The 24,445-nt window shown below is 32.9% G+C and overlaps 1 protein-coding gene across 1 annotated transcript in view; it reads right to left on the minus strand.

Moving 5' to 3' along the window:
• The window catches only part of LOC123655891 (1-phosphatidylinositol 4,5-bisphosphate phosphodiesterase classes I and II), a 128,216-nt gene that overhangs the window by 60,675 nt on the left and 43,096 nt on the right, over positions 1-24,445 (minus strand). Inside the window, exon 4 of the mRNA XM_045591637.1 lies at positions 20,468-20,601. Within this exon, the coding sequence (XP_045447593.1) occupies positions 20,468-20,601 (134 nt within the window). The remainder of the gene's footprint in view (positions 1-20,467; positions 20,602-24,445) is intronic.

Raw genomic sequence — 24,445 nt, forward strand, 5'->3', positions numbered from 1 at the left:
TGACAACAACCGGACCCGACCAATCGGAACAGATAGCTTAACGTGCTCTCCGAGGCACGGCGGGGAGACCCACAAGGACTAACAAACTGGCCAGAAATAAACATTTGTATAAACACAAATATTCTCTCCGACACAGCACACGCACAATTACACGATAATTATAGTCGTCCGTATATTGATACGTTAACCAATCAAGTCACATCAAACTATCAAATAATAATAGAAAAAGGAAAATATCAAAGTTATCAAAGTACACGAGGATTTGTTTATCTTCGACCTCATCAATTTTTTTATAGCTCTTAAGGTCGACTCGTAGATAAGACTGTATGGCGTAATTCCGCCAATATCGCAAGATAATATGTATATTTGTATATTAAAGCTAATAAATAAAAAAACTGAAATAAAATATAGGAAATATAGGAATAAAAATAATTAATTAAATATACAGTAAGGACACAACTTATTAAGATGTCTACGTGTACAGTCTTTACCGTCAGCCGAGGTAAATCCTTTTTAAATCAAACTTAGGTAAATCAACCGTTCAGAATTTGCATGCGAATTGAATATGCGCCACGCGCGGCACTACAATTCAGGAAAAACCATTAAGGTTTTGCGATGAAAACCATTTCTTTACTTAGTTTTACATTATGATTGTATTTTATAAGATATTTAAAGTAAGAATTGATGAGTTTTTGACTTAGATAATAAATCTATTTATTCATAAGTCAGATGTATTAGAGGATATAGATTTCATCTATATATTATATATTATTATATATATTTATATATTCGTATAAATAATAATACACTAAATTAGATAATTAAGTGCAGCAGATAATTTTTTACAGTGTTGTATAAAAGTTTGTCATAAACTCAAATACAGTTGGTAAAAGTTTAAACTCGAAATTTGAAACATTATTTGTAGACCTTTGATTAAAAGTCCATATACACATTTTGCAACTTTTACTTTTTTTTTACTCAAAAATAAAAGACAAGGTATTGAAATTAAAAGTTTTATGTGTTATTATTCGAGATTCAATTAGAAAGCGAGCAAGCAGAGTCGCGCGCAATAGCTAGTCTTTAATTAAAAGTTAGAACATACTTCACATTTAAGTATAAAACCGATAAGAAACTACGTAACGACTATGTGGCAAGGAATCATCAGCGCTACGAAACTCGTAGCAACGTTACGAACTTAATTGTCTACGAAGTTACCTTCGTAGCGACGGTTTGTAATTGCGTCTAATTGTAAATTGCAAATTGCCGTTCGCCGACTGACGTGCTACGGCTGATTAATCTGAGAACTCTATCTGGTCGTCTAGTACAAGTAAGATGGTTATTTATGCATTGATATCAATCAATGTGATAAGGTTCAATCATCACGCTACAGTCTATTCTGTCATCACACGATAGCACCGAAATTAGATGTACACGACTTGTTGCATACGAAAGTGGATTAGGTAGACGTTTGCTTTGTTGAATGGACTATGGGGCTCTATATATTAGGCGAGATTCGATCAATACGGCTTTCTATGATGATTTACACTGTCAGTACCTTATCGTACAGACTTGAAACGTCAAAAAACAAAACAAATTTACAAATACCCTCTTTTTGGCGTTTCTTTAATAAACTAACTGACCAGGCGAACTTCGTACCACCGTATTTTAAAACTTCTGAAAAGGAATAAAATAAATAATAAGAGAGATATTGAGCAGTCGTTTAAAAGTTATAATCGTACATACGTTCGGCAATTCATTTCAACATATATTAAATTACAGACATCATTATTTTCAATTATTACTAAACATTACATGAACGAACTCTGCAGTAGCTACGTGTATGCATTGCCTTAGTACATCTCACTGCAATAAACATCTACTAAACTTAGAAACAATGCACACATACATGTTTCATAATAAATGATACACTGACGCGAAAGAAACAATAATATCAAAACAAAGACAATCACAAGAACGACCTTGACAAATATAAGTCGTGAAAGTTTTATTTAATGTCCCTTTGAAGCCCTTGCGAGCCTTGACAGAGAAGACAATTATACCCTTGCGTTTGTTTAATTTACAATCTGTAATATGACAAAAGAATAAAAAGATATGGGTACATTTTAATTTTTAAATAATACGGTAATCGTACTTAAGGAGTAAACTTTAGTTTACGTATCGGAGTTGGCACACACTTTTTATTCTTATACTAACAACCCGCTCCGGGCTTCGAACGGTTGCAAAAACTATCAATGTTCCTCAACCATACTATGCATGTATTATACATACCTTCCTCTGGAATGACTCTATTCACTAAAGAAAACCGCATCAAAATCCGTTGCGTAGTTTTAAAGATGCATACACAGACGGCGAGAATCGACTTTGTTTTACACTATGTAATGATTTACACGTTCCTTGTCTTTATCAATCAATAAAAATTGTAAATAGCTTTTGCTAAACCAAAAGGTAATTCAATAATGGTAGTTCAGCATACTGCCTATCTAAATTATCTACTTGAATTAACTTCAATGTACCGATAATGATATGACATATTCCTGACACGTATTTCTAATTACATATTAATATTGAATTATTGGAATGACGATTGCAAGTAAGGTTTAATAATAAATCAATACTAATTTTAGTGGTACTGCATGATTACAGACATACAACTAAATGGTGTGATTATTAATCATTCGAGAATCTATTGTTTCGATGTTTATTGGTACATTTAGTTGGCATACAGTATTTTATTTGATATTAGACATTACTTATTGTACAAGCTCTAGCTTTTTATGTAGCAACCGTATGTGAAAGGTTTTAAATGGCGTATTTAAATTTTCTTTTTTTTTAATGTTATTAATTTCTGCCCTGTCTGTTATCCAAATAAATCAAAATAAAATAAAAAATAAAAATAAAATAAATGCTTATTTAACTTTCTATTTGTAAGCTGGTTTAAAAGTTTGCTTAGTTCGATATTCGCTAAGACCGGTATTTATAATTTAGAAAGTATTTCGTTATTTCTTACTTTTCTTTTTTACTAACATTCTTCATCCCAAAACTACCTAAATATTCAGGCTACTAGAATAAATTAAAAACAAATCGTAGAACCATTTACATGTATCTTCTCTACAAATAAATAAAATTGGAGTGTCTGTTTGTAATATTAAAATAACCGCTTTTTACTAAATGCATATGGATTTATACACGGTACATATACTACCTACTAACTGAACAATATTTTTTTAATTCCACGAAGTCGCGGGCACAGCTAGTTAAACATATGTTACATTATGTTATATAATATTTCTTAAGGGTTACAATTTTATTCTGGGATAAATTTCTGTTTAACGATAAGACCACCTATAGCACATAAATTCTATCGATTCGATTAAGATCTACGTAAATATCAAAAGAATAGTTTTCTTAGTTCCCGCGAATTCCCGTTTCTATTATTCGAGTTTAAAAATTCTTTTTTTGAAAGCCGGAAATGTTTAACTAAAACATATCGTCATTTATATATTAAATAAAAGTAATAGCAGGACGAATCTAGCCATTCATGAACTTCAAAACAGATAATTCCGTCCAAACAACTATTAAGCCCTATATTCTAAACTCCAGCGTCAAGTTGCGTTCGGTCGAAAGTTTATAGCCACTAGTTTCAGTTTGAACTAAAAAGTTATGTGGACCGTAAGCCGTTTGTAAAGAGCTATTCGTTTGAATAACCATTGTTAAAACGTTCCAGTTGGTTGTAAACATGATATTTTATTGCGGAGTTTAGATTGGCATAGTACTCGTATTTGACATCAGAAAGTTTTAATAGAATTTTAGTTTATTCAATTACGAACAAATCTAAACATTTTTTAATATCATATCAAAAATCGACCGTTCCAGCGGGGATCGATCCTGCATCTCCGCCTGACCGTGTCGGTGCTCCAGCCAATTGCATATTGCATATTTAAAACAGAAAAAGAACTATGCAAGGTTGAATCATAGTAAGATTGTGTCTTCTGCTTTTCGTGTAAATCACGGTTTAAAATAAATCGGCAATACTTTAAATTTAATCACAAACACAAGTGTTTCTGTATAATAAAGTCTCAAAATAACAAGAATATTCGTAAACTGAACGTAACTGAACTTTATTCACGACAGGCGGTGTTAACAATACGGAGTTTAAACAAAATGCCAGACGACTTATTGAAAATCAATTCAAGATTCATTGAAGCTTTGAATTGTAAATCGTGACCTGATTTTTTTTTAATCTTTCCCATGACACTCACCCTAAAATAAACACATACGCACAAAAACATACAAGACATAGTCAAGATGATGCAATGTGATGTATGCAACAGGTCATGACACTGTGAGAAAATAAGGCATGCATTACATCTAGACCATACATCAAGTATTATAATAGCATAGCATAGCTCGCTGGAAATATGGTATAGAAAAATAAAGTAAAAATTTAATTGAACTGTCCACATGACTACAGCTGAACATTATGGTAGATGAATAAAAATACTCCACGGTTTTCTCCCAAGCTAGTGGAGTATTAATTTTAGTAACACATTGTGAATTATAAATGAAAACTACTTTATAAAAATGTTACAGCGACTGACATTCAACGTATTTCAGTCACTGGTCGGTTTTAGAAATTGTTAGTTTGCAATAGAATTCCATACTTAAAGTGAGCGATGAAATGTAAGTGATGATGATTCTCTGTTATAAGAATCGGAATATTATCTACGAGAACGCACTAAGTTCCCGAACGTTATGAAATATTCTAGTGATAATGTGTATATATATTAGTCGGATGACAAAAGATCCATGTTGTTAGTAAAAATAAAAAGAACTTAATAACCAGTTTTAGTACTTAATAACTAAAAGTGACCTCGTAATGTCACACCCACTAGCGGACAGTCCCTGCTATCGTCAATGACTCTCAAGACGTTGTTGCAGCTGCCGCGCACTCGCCTTAAAAGTGAGCTTGCTTATTGCGTAGAATGGCCGGGAAACTGTCGACCCCTGCGTGCACGAACATGCTAACTAGAGGTACCGCAGCAGCCCCAGCAATGCCCTGAAGGCGCAAGGGCAGACACGCAAGGCGTTATACGACCTCTGGGTATAGCTGACGCACAGACTGCTCGTATAAAAGGAAGTGCAGTAAGCTTTAAAAAGCGTGATCATAACAAACAGACACAAAGAATCTAAAGATTTCACAGTTTAAGTAAAATACAATAAAATATTAAGCTTCTTGAACCTACGCTAAAGATGTTTGTGTCTATCAAAGCGCTTATACAAGCTTGCGCCTACGCGTAACTGTGTCCTTAGACATAGGGAGCGTCGCAATCCGTACCTATTGCTTCACATGACGTAACACATCACTGTCGTATATATGAAAGACATAATATGCGGAATGACTGTTTTTGAGGCTAGGTATATCATCTAGTAGCCGTAGCTTACAGACGCCTGCAACAGCAGAAGCATCGCGGGCGCATTGCCGACCCTATCCCCGAGTCTCGTCAGGAGCTCAGGCCACCTTACTCTCCACAGAAACACAACTACTTGCCCACTTAAATAACTTCCAGTCTAATCTATAATCATAAGTATTTTAAGATTTATCGTCACGTAACTTTGCCACTTTTACAGCTCACGTAGTAACAGCGCTTAGCGATACACCCAAGCATACTGGACAATCATTCTTAGAATAAAATGAATAACAAATTCGATTTATCAAAATTATAATTTCTTGGTGTCGTATACAATATCAGACATTTTAATTTCAAAATAAATGGTTTTACGTTTACAAACGATACGTTTGTGTATAATGTATATACATATATATTTTCCTTGAGGCGGTACATCGTAATCGTACTTATGTAGGTTGTAATAATATAAAAATATTATTCACTGTTATTATTTTTTCTCTATTTTCATACACGTGATCGAATGTAAGATAACTCCTACGCTCCTACTCCTACGAAAAATAAATCATATAATCGAATAAAATAAGTAAACTACAGAGACATACGTTTTTTTTTTTTTTTTATTAAGTATTGTTTCGCTTTGAAATCTGTATTAGATGCAAAACTCAGAACATATTGAAGGTTATAACATTCGAAATTAATTTACTGTTTCATTGGCATCCAAGTTTTTCATTTTAATTAACTCCAAACAAATACTAAAACATATTTCCCAAAGCTCAAACAAAAAACCTCTTAAATAAATGAATTCATTTCCGGGAAATTAAATAAATAAATCTTTATTCATGTAGAAAAATAGAAAAGAAAACAAGGAACATCAGGACATCGTCTTATTATAGCTTGGTATTATATTACGCTCAATATTTGTGTGAAAAGCTAAAATTAAAGGGTTATAAATATTTGTGACATTTTGTTTCTTCGCCGATATAATTATACTTCATGCCCTGGCGTCGTAAAATGTAAAAAGTACGGTGAAAACTTAATATCACCGGAGGATAATAAACAGTGTCCAGAAACTCAACGTCAAAAGGGACCGGGCGAAGAGCCAGGCAATACTTGTTCAAGGCTAGAAAATGTATATATTTTTATTAATTTAGTTATACAATAAAAGTTACACTCGAAAAATCATAAAAATGAAAAACACGTAACACTTTTTTGAATTTACGATTTTCACTACACGTAGTTAATGTATTTTAGGCGATAACAATTTAAGAAAAAAAACGATAAAGAAAGATAGGAAACCGTGTACCACTCAATAACATTCAACTCACAGCTCCTTAATCACACATGATCATGGCATCTGCAAAGTCGGCGAAATATTTAAAATTTAAGGGAATTTCAAAATGACCCATGAAATTAAGTGTTGATAGTGACGTAAAAGCTTAAAAACATTATTTAATTAACCATGCCATTATAGTTGCTACGTATAAAATATGACATAAAAATAAGTTAAGTTACATTGACACTACTTTTAAAAATTTGAACACCGATGGGATTTCTTTTATTTAAGCTTACAGTGAGAAAATATTATTTCCTTTTATTATTTCAGTATTAGTTGTATGTTGCGCTGCCTTTCAATTAGTCACCTGATACCCTGCCATAATGTAGCGCGATCAGATTAACACTTCCGCTCCACTGAAATAGACTACAAAATAAAAAATAATAAAAAATCCTTTTACAGAATTCTTTAGCGCAGTCTAGTGTTTTCCAAGTACTTTCTATTCGTAATTTTATGTGTGTTTTTTATTATATACAGTCGAAGATGTAAACGTTTTATTTTGCAACGCTAATAATGAGTTCACTCTAATAAATAACTATTAAAAGTTAAAACTAATAGCAGAATCCAAGCATTGCATTGTATATCACTTGAACTAGCTAAGTCATTTATTACGTACTAGTGTTTACTAATTAGTGTGTGTTAGTTAATTTGAGGTAGAACAGCAAGTAAATACTGACGTATTACGGTTAACAGAAGATGTCGACTTATAAATACTGCTTTCAAGTTGTGTTTCATTATTGTGGTGAGTAACGTTACCAGTGCTACAAGCAGAACTTCTCTAGAAGATTAGGAACTCCAGACGAGGAGAACCTCTCAAGTATGACAACACATTTCTAATGATCGTCGTTGATGGAGGTGTTTATTAGCTACGGTTAATTTATACCATTAGGCGGACTGTACATTTGTCAGCCACGATATTTGTATAAAAACTACTAGCTGACCCGGCGAACTTCGTATCGCCTAAAACAGACTTTATCGTATGGTATTAAAGTTCAAATTGACTTTTAAGTATTATCACAAATCTTTTGTATGGGAGTATAGAAAAGTGTTGTTTTTAGACTTTTTCAGGAAATTTATTTTTTTTTTTTTTAGAATTTTTCTCTCCGTAAGAACCATCCTCGTACTTCAAGGAATATTTTAAAAAAAGAATTAGCGAAATCGGTTCAACCGTTCTCGAGTTTTGCGCTTAGCAACACATTCAGCGACTCATTTTTATATTATAGAAGATAGTACAAATTACTAAACAGTGATAAGGCGGCGCTTTGTAATATTCAGTTGTTTCATAATAAGACTTGTCTAATATGGACTTACTTAAATATAGATGTTTTAAGCCACATTCTTACATTACAAATGTAATATGAGGAAGTGGAGCTTACGTTTACCCTCCTTACCACCCCAAGGAGGTCACAAATGAAAATTTAATGTAAAATAAACAACTCGGTATATAAAACAAACAGTACCGTTCATCTGCAATAACATTCTAATACATACATCGATATTAACATAACTTTATTTCTATTATTGTTATGAATATTTTTGAGTGAACAAATATGTTTCTTAATTTCTCGACAGTACGAAAACACGTGATAATCAAATCAAATTGTAATATACTAGCGAACCGGCCCGGCTTCGCACAGGTGCAAAAAGTGTCAGTGTTCCTCTACTACATTATGCATGTATTATGTACATATAAACCTTCCTCTGAAATCACTCTATTTACTAAAGAAAACAGCATCATAAACCGTTACGTAGTTTTAAAGATCTAAGCATACAGACAGCGTGAAGCGACTTTGTTTTGTACTATATAGTGATAATGATATACATAATGATCGATAAATTACGATAATAAGCATTAAGTTATTTACTTTCAGAATTTTTTATTTAATTTGTATTTTATATCATATAAAAGTTTAATCGGAAACACTGATATATTATTATTTCGAGAAGTTTTCTTTGTGAAACGTTAAACTTTCGATCAATCGAACAGATCAGCTGTATCATCGTACGAAGTCTTTTGCTCTTTATGTATACAAATAAAAAAATTGGAGTGTCTGTGTGCAATATTAAAATAACCGCTTTTTACTAAATGACATGGTACTTTTTTTACAATCTTTGTCTGTCTGTCTGTCTGCCTGTCTGTCTGTTTGTTCCGGCAAAACTCTGAAGCGGCTGGACCGATTTTGACGGGGCTTTCATTGGCAGAAAATTGATGTAGTAAGGAGTAACTTAGACTACTTTTATTTTAGGAATTTATTTATTTTATAACTCTATGAACTAAACAATAACTTTTTTTGTAAAATTTCACGCGAACGAAGTCGCGGGCACAGCTAGTTACGTACATATAAATTCTCTCGATCTGGAAAGTTCTTGTAACATACTATATGAAAATATTTATTTCTACCGAGACAAACACGATAGTAATTTCATAAATTCTTCTTTTCGATAACATAATAACTTTCGTAAGAGCATTGTGATCTTCATTCTTTATATTTTTGGTAATGGATAATTTATTAACACACGCTATGATTAGCAAGACACTAACACTGATAACTACGTTCTGGCACCATTTAGATAGATTAGATTAAATTCGTTTCTGCTCTATGTTTATTTTTTTAAAGTTTCGTTTACTATCATATACATCTGATAGCCATCGTTACTAATAGTAAGCTAATTATCAGCCAATTTGCAGTTTTGAATAATGAAAATAAACACAAAAACCATCCCACAATTAGACAAAAGTTATTACCTCATTTACAAATCAAAGCTTTTTTCAATAGATACATTTTTCTAAACATAACTATTGTTTTTATTGTTATTATTATTATATAGGAAGCCAACACATGTATAACTTTACAAAAAAAAATTCAATTAAAAATTAACAGTATAAAAAATAATAATTAAAAAAAAAACAAAAAACCCGCCTGCGTGAAGAACAACTAATAGAAAATCAACTGAAAAAGCTGGAACAAGATAAAAATTCAATATGCACACAAAGTCAGCGAAATAAATAGAAACAATATCAAACATTTTGTGCTGTACATTTAAAATATATTAATACGGTAGTCTTTCGAAACTTTATGCAACATCGTAGATAACATGCAGTCGGAGACATGCACAAAGAGAGAATGATTTGACTTATCCTTCAATTTCATGCCTCCGACTGCATGTTATGTACGACGTTGCATAAAGTTTCGAAGAACTACCGTATTAATATATTTTAAATGTACAGCACAAGTATTACGGTAATAATAATCATGATATATCTTTTTAAAATCCTTGTATTGTGCCCTTCAATTTGATACCCATATTGTAGTATTCGAGAAAAAAATTTTTTTTTATTAACTACAATGGTATCGCGCAGCCGCCATGTTTAATTTTTTTTAATGTCACCTATCTAAGAACACTTAGGCAGCTAAGACGAACCTAACGATACCTCAATTATGTAAATCCGTTCAGTGGTTCTGGAAATATGAGGTAGTAAAGAATATTACATACATAAATACAAGATACGCGCGAAAAACATAACCCTTCCTTGGCAGTCGGGTAATAATTTTTTGTTATACATTGCAATTATAGACAAAAACTCAATAAATCTTTGGAAATATGTACATTAAAAAAAACACTACATCTTAGACAAAAGAAAAATAAATAAATAAAGTATTCTAATTATCCTATATATAGAAATAAAAACAAGGAAAGAAAATAAATTTTCAATTTAAATTAGCATTAGATAAAAATTAACTAAAACTTTATTGTCACTAAACAAATCAATATCCGATTCTTTGTAAATATAATTAAACGTTTTTAAGACCCTATTCAAAGGAGCGTTCTATACCTAAATTTGTTTAAGAAAACCGAAATTCGACAATACTTGTATTAACAAACCTGACATTTTCTCAGGAAACAATAAACTTAATTTAAGCCAGTAGCCGATTCCTCGAAGACACAATTGTCCAGTTGTTTAGCCAAGCACGCGACCTTACATCGGTTACGGTACACGTGCTCCTCTGACTCATCTCGCCTCTCCTACAATAACTTGAGTACATTACACTTTAAGTGAATTACGCAAGGAGTGTTTCCAGTGACATTAAACGAATATTATAAAATCGTCTAAATAATTACCTAGTATTATTGATTTTTTTTAATAACCTAAAAAAAACAACGTCGTGACGGTTCGTCAACAAACGATTTTTTTTTTAATATAGAAACCAGGTTTCATTCTATCACATAGTTGTGTATGCTTGCAAACAAAAAAAAACCGACTTCAATTATATCGACCAGTAATACAACGTAGGTAGATCAAAAAATAGTCAAGAAAATATGTATTATAAAAGTAATCCTCAGATCTCAATCAAAATTAAACGGACCCCCATGACAAGCACCACCTTTCGATTAAAATAAGAATCATCAAAATCGGTACACCCAGTAAAAAGATATTGGGGTAATACAACCACCCACCGGTCACGGAAAAATAGTCAAGTAAATACGAATTATTACATTTATAATTCGAAAAATACTTGTCAGGTCTCGATGTAATTTTAACGAGTCCACATGACAAGCACCACCATTTGATTAGAAAAGCATCATCGAAATCGGTCCATCTTATAAAAAGTTCTAAGGTAACATACATTTTAAAAAAATACAATCGAAATGAGAACCTCTTTCTTTGGGAGTCGATTAAAAAGTATAATCTGACAAACTTTATACGAATTGTGTCGGAAATATATCAGTAAAATAATAGATATATTCATTGAATATAGAGGCCGGCCTGTTGTTCTGTCGCAAGGATGTCATTGTTAGATTCTTTTGTTCTCGTAAACAAAACACATTTCTTTGGAGTTTTAGTAGTTTAGTTTAAGAGTTCGATCCAAATAAATTTATTAAGGACTAGGCAATGTGACAGAACTCAACAAATTAAACGCACACTTAGCCATATTTTTCAATAATAAAGGTATAAAATTCAGCTATAATTTTTCATTGTATTCAAATAATAAGTATGCATTATTATGTATATCAACCATATTTGAAACTAGAACTCACTAAAATTCTTGAATAGTAGGTAGTGATACTTAAATTAGACTTTTTTTAACTAGCGACCCACCCCGGCTTCGCACGGTTGCGAAAACTATCAGAGTTCCTCTATGTATCATACATATAAACCTTCCTCTGGAATCCCTCTATTAACCAACTTCCAAAAAAGGAGGAGGTTCTCAATTCGACTGTACTTTTTTTTATGTATGTTACTTCAGAACTTTTGACTGGGTGGACCAATTTCGACAATTTTTTTAAATCGAAAGGTGTTGCGTGTCATTTGTTCCAACTAAAATTTATTTGACATCTAACAACTACTTTTCGAGTTATATCTAATAATGCGTTTTTACTTGATTATTTTTTCGTCGACCTACGTTGTATTATACCACATAGCCTTTTACTGGGTGTACCGATTTTGATGATTTTTAATTTAATCGGATGCTGATGTTTATCATGTGATTTACATTTAAATTTCGCCGAGATCTGATTACAACTTTTTGAGTAATCTTTGATAAGGCGAATTACTTGACTATTTTTTCGTCTACCTACGTTGTATTACTTGTCGATGTAATTGAAGTTGTTTTTTTTTGTTTGCGAGCAAATACAATTATTTACTAAAGAAAATCGCAACAAAATCCGTTCCGTAGTTTTAAAGATCTAAGCATACAGACAGCGGAAAACGACTTTGTTATATACTATGTAATGATTAGGACGCCATCACTAGATAAGACATATGATTCTGCCAATGTCAACCAGAATGGGGAACACACGAAAGATGTTGATAAGTTAGACTTTGTTTTTACAATGTTGTTATAAATTAATACTATCTATCACTTTAAAAAACAAATTATTGAAATAAAAAACGAGTGTGCTTTAGACCACACGACTGAATTAAAACTTACGAAACGTATATCTCTCTCTTTCTATCTTCACTACCTTATATCTCCCTCTCAACTTCCGTTCGCCTCACCCGATCACACTTTTCATAACAAGCTTTCTCAACAAGTCAAGCGTGCATAAAAAAGTTTCAATAACGTTAAACTATTAACAATTTTAAACTGCTATTCAATTCAGTTTCGCAAAGACAGAATCTTCATCGCTTAAAAGAGATAAACTGTGACGTCACAGAACAAGTGAAATCAGAAGAAAAGTTGAAAGTTTCGTTTTTATACAGAGGTAGACATTATTTTATCTATTTATAATTATAGTACAAAAAAATCAACATGACATTGTGTCTATACAATCTTGTCATTATACCTTATTAAGAATATCTTTACAGTTTGCCATTCTATTGTTTCGTCCGCTGCGACCCTAATACGATATCTCAGCGCTCCATCGGTTAGCAACAAAAAGAAATACTTGTTAAACATAGCCACCGTCACAGGTTTACTATATATAACAAGATCTGTAAATTAATAAACAATATTGCTCCTTAACACGAGGGTGCTTCGTTATAAATTAGTATGCAGGAGAGCCCTATAAACATCGACGTCTCTAAGAGATTCAGGTGGCTCCGTTAATATACAAAATAAATAAATAAACTGGATAGATCGATTATAGCAAATATTGGTATAAAACGAGCACGCGTCGACGATCGAGGCCGTTGTGTGACTCGTGCAAATACGATAAAAATTCCTTTTAATGTTTATATTGTCTACATATATTCACATTTGTACAGGGAAACAATTTCATTGAATAAATCCTCATTGTTTTACTGGATTAAAACTTTTTTGTTACCTTTTCAAAATATTAATTTTCATCATTTATTGATCTTTCAAATATTATCTTCAAAGTTTGATTCTCTTATAAATAATTAACCCAGTGAATGTTGAAGAGCAGTCCCAATCGTTATCAAATAAACTATAATACAGAACATTTAGCTAATATTAACCTCGAACAATACATACTATATTTATACAAAAATTTATTTACTCATAACATAAGATTACCAACGAATTTCTTATCGTATCGCGTAGAATAAACAATTCGATTTGGTTGTTCCGCAGAACGAATGAAACGTTCTTGTGTAATTAGTTCCTGAATCTGTAATGAATAGTCGACAAAGAAATTATACTTCCAAGCATCAGATCCTAACATCGTTTTATTACCCACTTTATATACATACTTATATATATACATATATATTACATAGTTACTTCATATAAGGTTGCCGCTAGCTCTGTTACAGTTTCACCAATGTATATTTAACCTAACTGAGCACATAAATGTTAAAATATATCTCTCGGGCAGATTTATACGAGTATTTCTACAAAAATTTGTTCCCAGTCTGGATGTATGTTGTGTTCGTCCCGATTGTTATCAAAAACATCAGTTAGCTATCAATACTTGTGGCACCCTAGCGACGTGACAGAAAAAAACTCCCAACCTGCTCCTGTACGTACATAAGCTATTTGCGCAACAGTGGGATATTTATAAGCTGTTTCATTTCAGCTCATAAATTAAATGGTATGTACTAATTTTTGGGACAAATATAGCACAAAATGGTTCATATGACAACACAAGACAAATGCCTCGCAGTCCCTTTCTTCTTAGGACCTGAGTTTTGACTCCGTAACATTTATCTTTAGATCTTGTAACGAAAACGAAAACCAAAATATATATGAGCGATGATGATATGATGATAATGATGAGGATAGCAGCATTGTTTAAGTATGAAATTAGGCAAAAAAAAAGTCTCTTGAAAGGGCCTCGAAAACGACTTCTAATAAACGGTGGTGGTCTTTGTGAGTCTTTGGACGTGCAGTAATGGGTACACATGCGTTGTATATATAAAGTTATGTCCAGAGGCTTCTGAGGGTTTCTAGTAATTTTGCAATTAAAAATTTTTGGTAGTATTGCTGGTAACTGGCTGGTTTTCATACCATGAATAGTGAACATTTTAAAAATGAAATATAAAAGTTAAAAAAAAAACGTTTCCCGGCACTTTTCATTTGTTTTTCTGTCCGCCAAAATGGGTGAATAGAAGAAAAAATTTGCTACATTTTTAAAATTTTACTTTAAAAACGGAACAAGTGATTTAAGCTGCGAATTTTTTTTGTCACGTTTATGAACCTACTGCAGTGTAAGAGTGTACAAAGTTGGTTTAAGCATTTTCAGACATAAAATTTTGATGTTAAAGATGCATTTCACACCGTTCGCCCAGTTACGGATAAGATTTGAGAATTGGCCATAACCCCCAGTTGATCTATTCGAAAAGGGCTGGCTATACAAAAAAGCGCGTTATATGGCTGCCACATGAAATCTCCGAAAGAAAGCTAATGGACCGTGTACTCATTTATGATTCTCTCTTAAGTTGTAATGATATTGAACCATTATTGAAGAGATTGTTCACTAGTGACGAATAGCGGATCACCTACAATAAGAATGTACGAAAAAGATCGTGGTCAAGGGTCGGTCTAGCTGCACAGGCTATTGCGAAACCCGGGTTGACAAGCAATAAGGTGGATGTTGGTGGGATTTGAAGGGCATCATTCATCATGAACTTTTACCGCTGGGTAAAACCATCGATTCTGATTTATACTGCGGTTACGCCCTACCACATACGTCTTTAGCCACTCGACAAAAATTGAGAGAGTTGGGAAGTCTTAATAAAAACACCATTTAGCCCCGATCTTGCACCCTCAGATTTCCATGTATTTTGGTATCTTCAGAATTCTTTAGGTAGTAGGTGGGTAGTAAAGTTAACATCAAGAGGACTGTGTGCGGTTTTTTTATTGAAGTCCCAAAATTTCTACACCAATGGAATCCTGTCACCCTACCTGTCACCTACGAGATGGTGGCAAGTTATCGAACAAAATGTTACATATATATATTATAATAATGTAAACAAATTTTGTGAAATATTACCTTAAATTTCTATAAAAAATGAAGAAACTTTTTCCCCGACCGCGTTAATAATACTTAACATTACGCTTTCCAACTTCACGCTTTTGACAGTCAGCAAGACGCCGACGCCTCTCGGGTTAACTAGTACCTAAATAATAAATCACTGTAGTGATTACTGCATAAAATAATTTTATTCCTCCTACGACTCATAAAAGTCCGTTACACGCTCTTGATGATGTCACTCTCTTCCATCACTCAATTATACTTGGGGTAATAAAAATTATACAGCAATCAAAGCGCACTTTCTATAACACCCCATTGCTGGCCACAAACCTTATTTTTATATTGTGTATTCGCCTTCCGGATCCTTTATGAATAAAAAGTATATTTCGTATGTATAATGTTGAATGTTAACAAACTCAACTCAACTTTAATACGAAATTGGCCGACTCGATAAGAGTAGATCTTGAGCTATAAGATCGCAGATTTAAATATTAGCTATTATTGCAAAGTTTATAATAAAGACCTCTTAATTCATCGAATTCCAAATAGAAGGAGGTTCACATTTCGATTATATTTTTTATGTATGTTACCTCTAGAACTTTAGACCGGGCGAATCGATTTCGATTTTTTTTTTAATCGAAAAGTGGGGCGTGTCTTGTGGTCCTTGTGGTTGGTCCCATTCAAATTTAATTGAGATCTAAAAAGTACTTTTCGAGCTATATCAAATAACGGGTATTTACTTGACTATTTTTTCGTCTACCTACGTTGTATTACCTGGCAATGTAATTGAAGTCGATATTTTTTACAATTATAATTATAAATATAATTCTTCAGAGTGTGTGATTTGAGTGAGATATTTAATTATAATGACGCCGCGTTGGCGCAACGGTCACACCCATGGATTGTACCTGTTGCGCTGGCGGTTGCGGGTTCGATCCCCGCACTTGACAAACATTTGTATTGGCCATACAGGTGTTTGCCGTGGTCTGGGTGTTTGTGTAGTCCTTGTGAGTCTCCCCACCGTGCCTCGGAGAGCACGTTAAGGCGTCGATCCCGGTTGTTATCATGTACACCTGATAGCGATCGTTAATCATAGTAGATAATATATCCGCCAAACCGCTTTGTAGCAGAGTTGTGTATTAAGCTCTGATCCTTCTCCTACATAGAGAAAGAGGCCTATGCCCAGTAGTGGTATATTACAGGCTGAAGCGTATTTAAATATAAAAAATTATGCTAAAATTATTCAGTAACGAGACTCGTGAACAAGACATTCGTAGCTAATATAGAAGTATCGAGTTCCGCAAAATGAAAATAAAAAACATGGTAAATATCCCGTTTTTGAATAACTATAGAAATAAAAATAACCATGTTAATTCAAAATCTTATATAAAATATTACAAAACCAAAATTATATGAATCTAATGTAAAATAAATAATACGAAAGCTGAGAATGTCATTAGCAACACGACCGTAGTAATTAAATTAATTAAGAAATGTCTATTATACTACGTATAATTAGAAATTGATTAATAATTGGGTACGAATATTGTTAATATATAATTGTTGTTAATTCTATCTATAATTAAAGGGATGTCGAAGTAGCTTTATAACATCATCGCTAAAATTAGACTTACGAGAGTAATAATAGTTTTCGATATGTATCGATTTTGAAATAGAAGACTTATACTTAATTTACCTAAAAGCTGTAAGATCTAGGTTATTATAAGTTATAAATATTTCTGCTGATCCTTGGGTTAAAGAAGATGCTACTCTAACTACACGAGGACGCTATTTTGATGCATTCTAACACACTATGTATATTGTATACTAACAACCGCTCTGGTGTAGTGGTGCGTAGGCTATGTACTGGCCTACTAAACCGACGGTTTAAGGGTCCGATTCCCGTCCGGGATCAATATCTGTATTTGTACAAATATTTCTATACGATTTAGATGTCTTTCCTAGTGGGGTCTCCCCACCGTGCCTCGTAGAGCACATTAAGGTGTCGGTCCCGGTTATGAACATATACACCTGATAGCGATCGTGACTCATAGTCATATCATAGTAGGGAATATATCCACCAATCCACAGTAGAGCAGCGTGGTGGCTTAAGCTCCGATCCTTCTCTGACATGGAGAAAGAGGCCTATGCTCAGCAGTTGTATGATATAGGCTGAATCGTGATCGTTATCGAACACATAACGTATAATACTCATTAATTCTTATTGTATGTTGGTAAATAAAATCTATTATGGCAAATTATAGAAATAGAATTATGTAATGTCTATATGTACCTATGTATAAGTGATAAGAGTGTACTAAAGGCCTGTTTCGAGAAACCTATTCCTTTACTTAGTAAGTAATGAAATTGTAATGGGACAAACCTTAGAATAGCTTCTTCATCTTAAATATATTTTAGTCAGCTATAATTGTACAAAAATATATAATTCATAATAAAAAGACATATTCTTATAAAACAACATAATAATTATTACAATCATGACAAATCCTTTTGTGGATTTCTTTCATCACGACGAATGCACTCAATAAATTCAGACGAGCGTCTTGAGTGGGCGACCGAAACGGGAAAATTTATACTTTGAATTTTATGAAAACGCGGTCGCTACGAATACTATGTTTACACGATCACTGAAATGCCAAGGAGGGATTTGTGTGTTTACATATACTTCGACCGCTTTTTGAATATATAATCAGACGCTATTTTTAGTAACGGTTTTACCCTGAGTTTTTTTTATGGAAAAAATGATTTACTCGTGTTTTATGGTAACATTTTTTCAAATATATAATTTATAATGTTTTATTATTTTAGAATATTTGATTGATAAAACTTAAAGTATAACCACAGCAGCAGGTTAAAACAAAAGTATAATTGCTTTGTTTATGATAAGATTTGATCATATTGGACATTAATTAATTTATTTTAATATTGTTTTACTTATATATGCTAGAAAACTTAAAATGTTTATGCTGATGAGCTGAGCTGGTCCGACTGACATAACTCAATGAATATCACAAGTGCTAAATTTGTTCTTTAAAACTTATTTCGTGTCTGTTGGTTAAAAAAGGTCTTAAGAAAACCCATACTAAATAATCTTATATATAAATCGACCCGCACGGTACCCTTACGGATTAAGATTCAACCCTTCTCCTCTATAATAGAGACATAAACCCTGCAAAAAGATCATTTAAAATCTGTTACAGTAAAGTTTTATTTTATTCCGCTCTAAGGTGAAGACTGTGCTGGTACGAAACGTGGACAGTCACCAAAGACATCACGCATCGCATTCAGGTGGGATATCTGCTCCGAGACAACGATTTAATCTCTATCTATAATATAAACCGATTGGATTAAATAAAATTGGGAGTGTCTGTTTGTAATATTAAAATAATCGCTTTTTACTAAATGCGCATGTATGTATGCTCGGTACATATACCAAAACAACATTTTTTTATAATTTTTGTCTGTATGTCTGCCTGTTTGTTTGTTCCGGCAAATCTCTGAAGCGGTTGGAACGATTTTGACGGGGCTTTCATTGGCAGATAACTGATGTAGTAAGGAATAGCTTAATAGTGTCTAATTTAAAATACAAGCTGTTAATTATTATATTCACGAAGAATTCAATAAAATAAAGCAGTACGAAGTCAGTACGAAGTTTCCCAGGTCAGCTAGTACTTTATATAATATAATCATATACATCAATTACATCACAGGAATAATGAGCAGTCTGAAATGGATGCAGTCAATTAAATCCAACAATAGCTACTACTGCAAATATAAATAAATTAAATTATTATGAACGTGTATGTAATATGAAATCAAAGACATAAAGTTATCATTGTGGTTAATATTTAGTATTAAACTCAAAATAACTTATTATTTTAATATTCTCCGCTATACGAGTATTATAATATTCACACCACGTATGCTAAACATTACTCAATACCGCTTTACTCAAACGTTATAGTTTGCTAAATGATACGAGTAATAACGTAGCGAGTAGTATAAGGCAGTGTACAAACTAGTTGGTTTAGTTACTGTTTACTAAAAAAAGTTTCGACTACAAGTTTTTTTTTACCACCAAGTTGACAAGTGTATGGTACAGATGATAAGTGATTACAAAAGTCTATAGACACCTGCTATACCAGCGCATTACGTGCGAAAAAGGAGATATATCGATAGTTTAGGTTATTGATGGACGATCTGACAGGAACTAGGGTCTCGTTGATTAAGCGTGGCCTCTTTACCAATATGTCCAGTAGATAAAAAGTGGGATGTAGTCGAGCGATATTAGGAAGACGCATATACACTTTTTTGGTAGTAACAAATTAACAACAGTCAAATAAGTGGATCAGTGAAACAATGTTGTGGATTCAGTTTCACTCTTCTTCTAAATGTATAACAGGCATCTACGCATCCATATACCGTTTACTGATTGATCCAGATCAGTTTAGCTCAGACTTTATGAAAATACTAAATACCTTCAAGTTTACTATTACAAATCAATTAACATATCGCTTTAAATCACTTAGGCATACCTTATAGTGAACAATCTGAACGTGTCTTTACAGTTCTATGAAACAATATAGAGGTTACATTAGAAATTCCCAAACTATTTGAAGCAGGAGACCCGATTTTCAAAACGAGGCAATTCCTCAGCCTGAGGCCCCCATAGTCAAATTCCTACCTTTGTTTTTTTCCTATTTATACAAAATGCTTATCGATTTAAAAACTTTCGGGTTTTCGTTTACGTTAATTAACACACACACATACATACCAACATATATTACAACATAATAATACTTACTTTTTCACCAATATCTTTCCAGATTTATCCGCCTTCAGGACGATCTTCGTGTGGAGCTTCTCGAGGAACTTTATCGTCGGATTGTTGAACTGATTGAGGTTGTACGCCAACGTGAAGAGCTCCTCTGTCCACATCTACGAACAACATGTTTCAATTTATTTCATTATATTAAAACATGACAACTCGTACGGTTTCATCCGTTTTTTTTTTTATACACATATGATTAGATTTTTATTTATGGATACTACTAACATTTTAAACTATCTTCTTTGTAAATAGTATCAGTATCGTCCAGCGCTAAAACGTTTTTTAATCGATCTCGTAATTCCAGACGCGTTCATAGAAACAAATAAACGATAAGATGTAATGTAGCTACGAAACCATTCGTCTGCGAATAAATAGTTTTCAGTTCATTTTATTGCACACACTAATATCATGTCTTACTGCTGCTACTACTGCACAAACAGAACATAACACAAACCCCCAGACATTGACAAACAGAAAAGCCTATACAAACAATTATCACGTACAGAGATCCAACCCACTTCCCATTAGCCCATTTACTCACTGCACCAGCCCATTGAAAGGTATGTTACCTACTGTTTGTATTTGTTTGTACTAATACAACTATTTTTTTGCATGTCACTTGATAACAATACTAACGTATTTCATATAATTCTGGATACATCGTATGGATTTATACTCGTAATATTAAGTAAAATAGTAAACATTTCATTATTTCATTTCAAAACAAAAAATAAATTTTATTCAATAAAAGCGATGAAATCGTTAACAGTTTTTTTTATGTAAACAACAATTAATTCTCCTTTCAAACAACACGTGTGCCATTAAGATGTTAAATAATTCGTTCCAATAAAACTGTTACATTGATCTTTAAAATATCAGCAGATACATACTCGTATATTTCAACAGCAGATAGTAATCAAAGTTATTTTCTTATTAATCGACTTCAAAAAAAGGAGGATGTTCTCAATTCAACTGTACTTTTTTTATAAAATAACTTTTTACAGGGTGTGCCGATTTTGATGATTCTTTTTTTAATCGAAAGCTTCTGCTTGGCCCCATTTAAATTCTAAAAGAGATCTGAAGAATAGCTTTTGAGTTATTCCTAATAATGCGTATTTATTAACTGAGATGAGTCATAGCAGGAAAAATTTCTGTTCAAAATCTGATGTAACCTTACTAGGGAATTACCTCAACCTGTAACCTCTGTAAGATGGTAAAATCAAAACAGCTACGTAAGCGGTACACAAGGGAGGTCACAGAAAATTTTCGTTTACGGATGAGAAAAATTTTACAATTGAGATACATTTTAACAAACAAATTGACCGTATATAAATACGGTGCTCATAGCTCTAAGGAAGCTTCTTAATTAGTCAACAGAGTACAACGTGGGCATTATCCGACTTCAGTGATGATTTGGTGGGGTGTTAGCTATGAAGGAGTTACTGAGCCATATTTTAGTTTTGTTTTTTTTTAGGTTCACCTGATGGTAAACGATTACCGTAGCTTAAGATGCCTGCAACACCAGAAGCATCGCAAACGGGTTGCTGACCTTATCCCCCATTCCCCCTAGGAGCTCTGGTCACCTTATACACCAACAGAAACACAACACTGCTTGCAAACAGTATTATTTAGCTGTGATCTTCTGTAAGGTCAAGGTGCTACCCTCATCGGGATGCTCCATATTTTGAGCAGGAAATTTCCGACCTCAGTTTATGAAAAAAGTATCAAGACACCATTCTTAAGAAGGTAGTTATACTCCTTAACAACACCATGTTCAATAACCAAGAATGGTCCTTCCACCAAGACACTGCGCCGGTTCATAAAGCTCGATTCACCCAATTTTTGGTTAGAAACCAACGTTCCAAACTTCATCAGAGCTGAAGACTGGCCGTCATCTAGTCCCGATCTTAATCTGCTCGATTATGATTTATGGTCAGTTTTAGATACTACGGGTTGCTCTAAATGTCATGATAATTTGAATACCCTAAAGCAATCCATACGATTGACAGTTAAGAATTTTTCCATGTAAAGAGTGCGTGCTTCTATTGATAACTGGCCTCAATGTTTCAGGGACTGTATTGTAGCCAATGGAGACCACTGCGAATAGGCTTTCTATATTTTTTTGACTTTAAAGTAATGTATTAAACTAACACACTGTAATAGTAGTAAATGTTACGTGCAATAGAAAAAAATGTATGTTCGTGGATTCACACGATTTGTTGATTTTCGGTATGTGTGCTATTATTTCTAAAAATGCAACTTTTGTTTGTGTGACAGTATCGCATCAGTCGTCATCCAAACAAGATGTGTTGTTGAAGATCAAGATGATGTTCTGATTATTAATAGACTAAATCTTTGTATGTTCGGTTCGACGAGACTTTGAAATTTTTAACCTTTGAACTCGAAAATTTAAGGATAATTCGAATGACGCGGACAGAACGCAATAAATTACATATTACATTACTATATGCCACGTATCCTATGTTAAATCTTGCGTACGAAATAACACATAGGGGTCAAATGTCATATAAATACATGAAACATTTAGACAGTGGTATAATCAAATGTAATAAATTCTGGAACGGAGCCAACCAAGAGCGTGACGCGTAAGGAATCGAATTCACCTGCTCAACGAAGCGAAACGGAAGGCGCTACGATATTTCGTTAAAGGTCTGTTTAAATTGATAAAAGTTTTTGACATACATATTATTCTTTTTTACCATTGGATTCCACAACATTTATGAGATAAACAATTTTTAATATCATATCAAATATCGACCGTTACAGCGCGGATCGAACCTGCATCTCCGACTGACCGTATCGGTGCTTTAGCCAATTAAGCTATGGAACGATCGATTTTTGATATGATGATTTTATATTCGATTCTAAGCGACGAGTTCTATAAAGATCTCACTATAGGCGATACAGGCTCGATTCCCGCTTGAACAGTCGATTTTTGACATGATATTAAAAATTGTTAGAATTCCCTAATGTGTGGGTAACACAAAAATAAATAGTACGAATTTGTTAGATAATTCTATTCGCAAATATGAACATAAAAATTGTAGTTTATTCATTCAGGAGAAACGGGTCCTAAGTGCCCGCTCTACAGCCTGCTGTTGAAGTATATTTCGTATTCTATTCGTAACTTATGTGCAAGATAAACGTTTCCCACACTCGGCGAAACCGGCAATAAGACAAACAGTTTCGCCTTGTGTGAACGAGTTATTAAATTAGTATAATTAGTGGTAACAGTGAGCCGAATCAGCTGTTCGAGAGATCAACTTTGGTTAGTATTGAATAGCGAGGCGTCCTAATATACAATGGTTTGAGTCATATTAAATTTTCCCTACTGTGTGACTAGTTTCCATTATTATTTAATTTGATGTGACTATAAATTAATTTTATTGATAATGTTTGTGAATACCGGTTTCGTTAGATTAGAAGTAGTGTTGAACAATAATTCTAAGCTCGTGAAGAAAAGGTATGTTCTTGGCTGCGGTAAATTTAAATGAGTGTTGTATACATATTCTTAACTATAAATAAGAATTTGTGGCACCTTAAAGTTTTAATATTAAAAATAAAACTATAATTATTAAAAATAGACAGGTAACATAAATTTGAGTTTTTGTCTATACCAGACCGTGAACAACGCTATTATAATGCGATATACATAAAAAAATTACAATATTGTGTTATAAATATGTCTCATAACATAACATAACAATACACTTTATTTTACACCCAAACAGAAATAATACATATTAGATTGACTACATACTTTTTATTTGACTTCCAAAAAAAGAAGAGATTTTCAATTCGATTGTTTTTTTAATATGTTAGTTACCTTAGAACTTTTGACTTGATGGAGCGATTTTGATGATTTTTTTTAATCCAAAGGTGGTGTGTGTCATGTGGTCTTATTTAAATTTAATTGCGATCTAACAAGTA

The sequence above is a fragment of the Melitaea cinxia genome, chromosome 8, assembly GCF_905220565.1.
Source record: "Melitaea cinxia chromosome 8, ilMelCinx1.1, whole genome shotgun sequence".
In the NCBI taxonomy this organism is placed as follows: Eukaryota; Metazoa; Arthropoda; class Insecta; order Lepidoptera; family Nymphalidae; genus Melitaea; species Melitaea cinxia.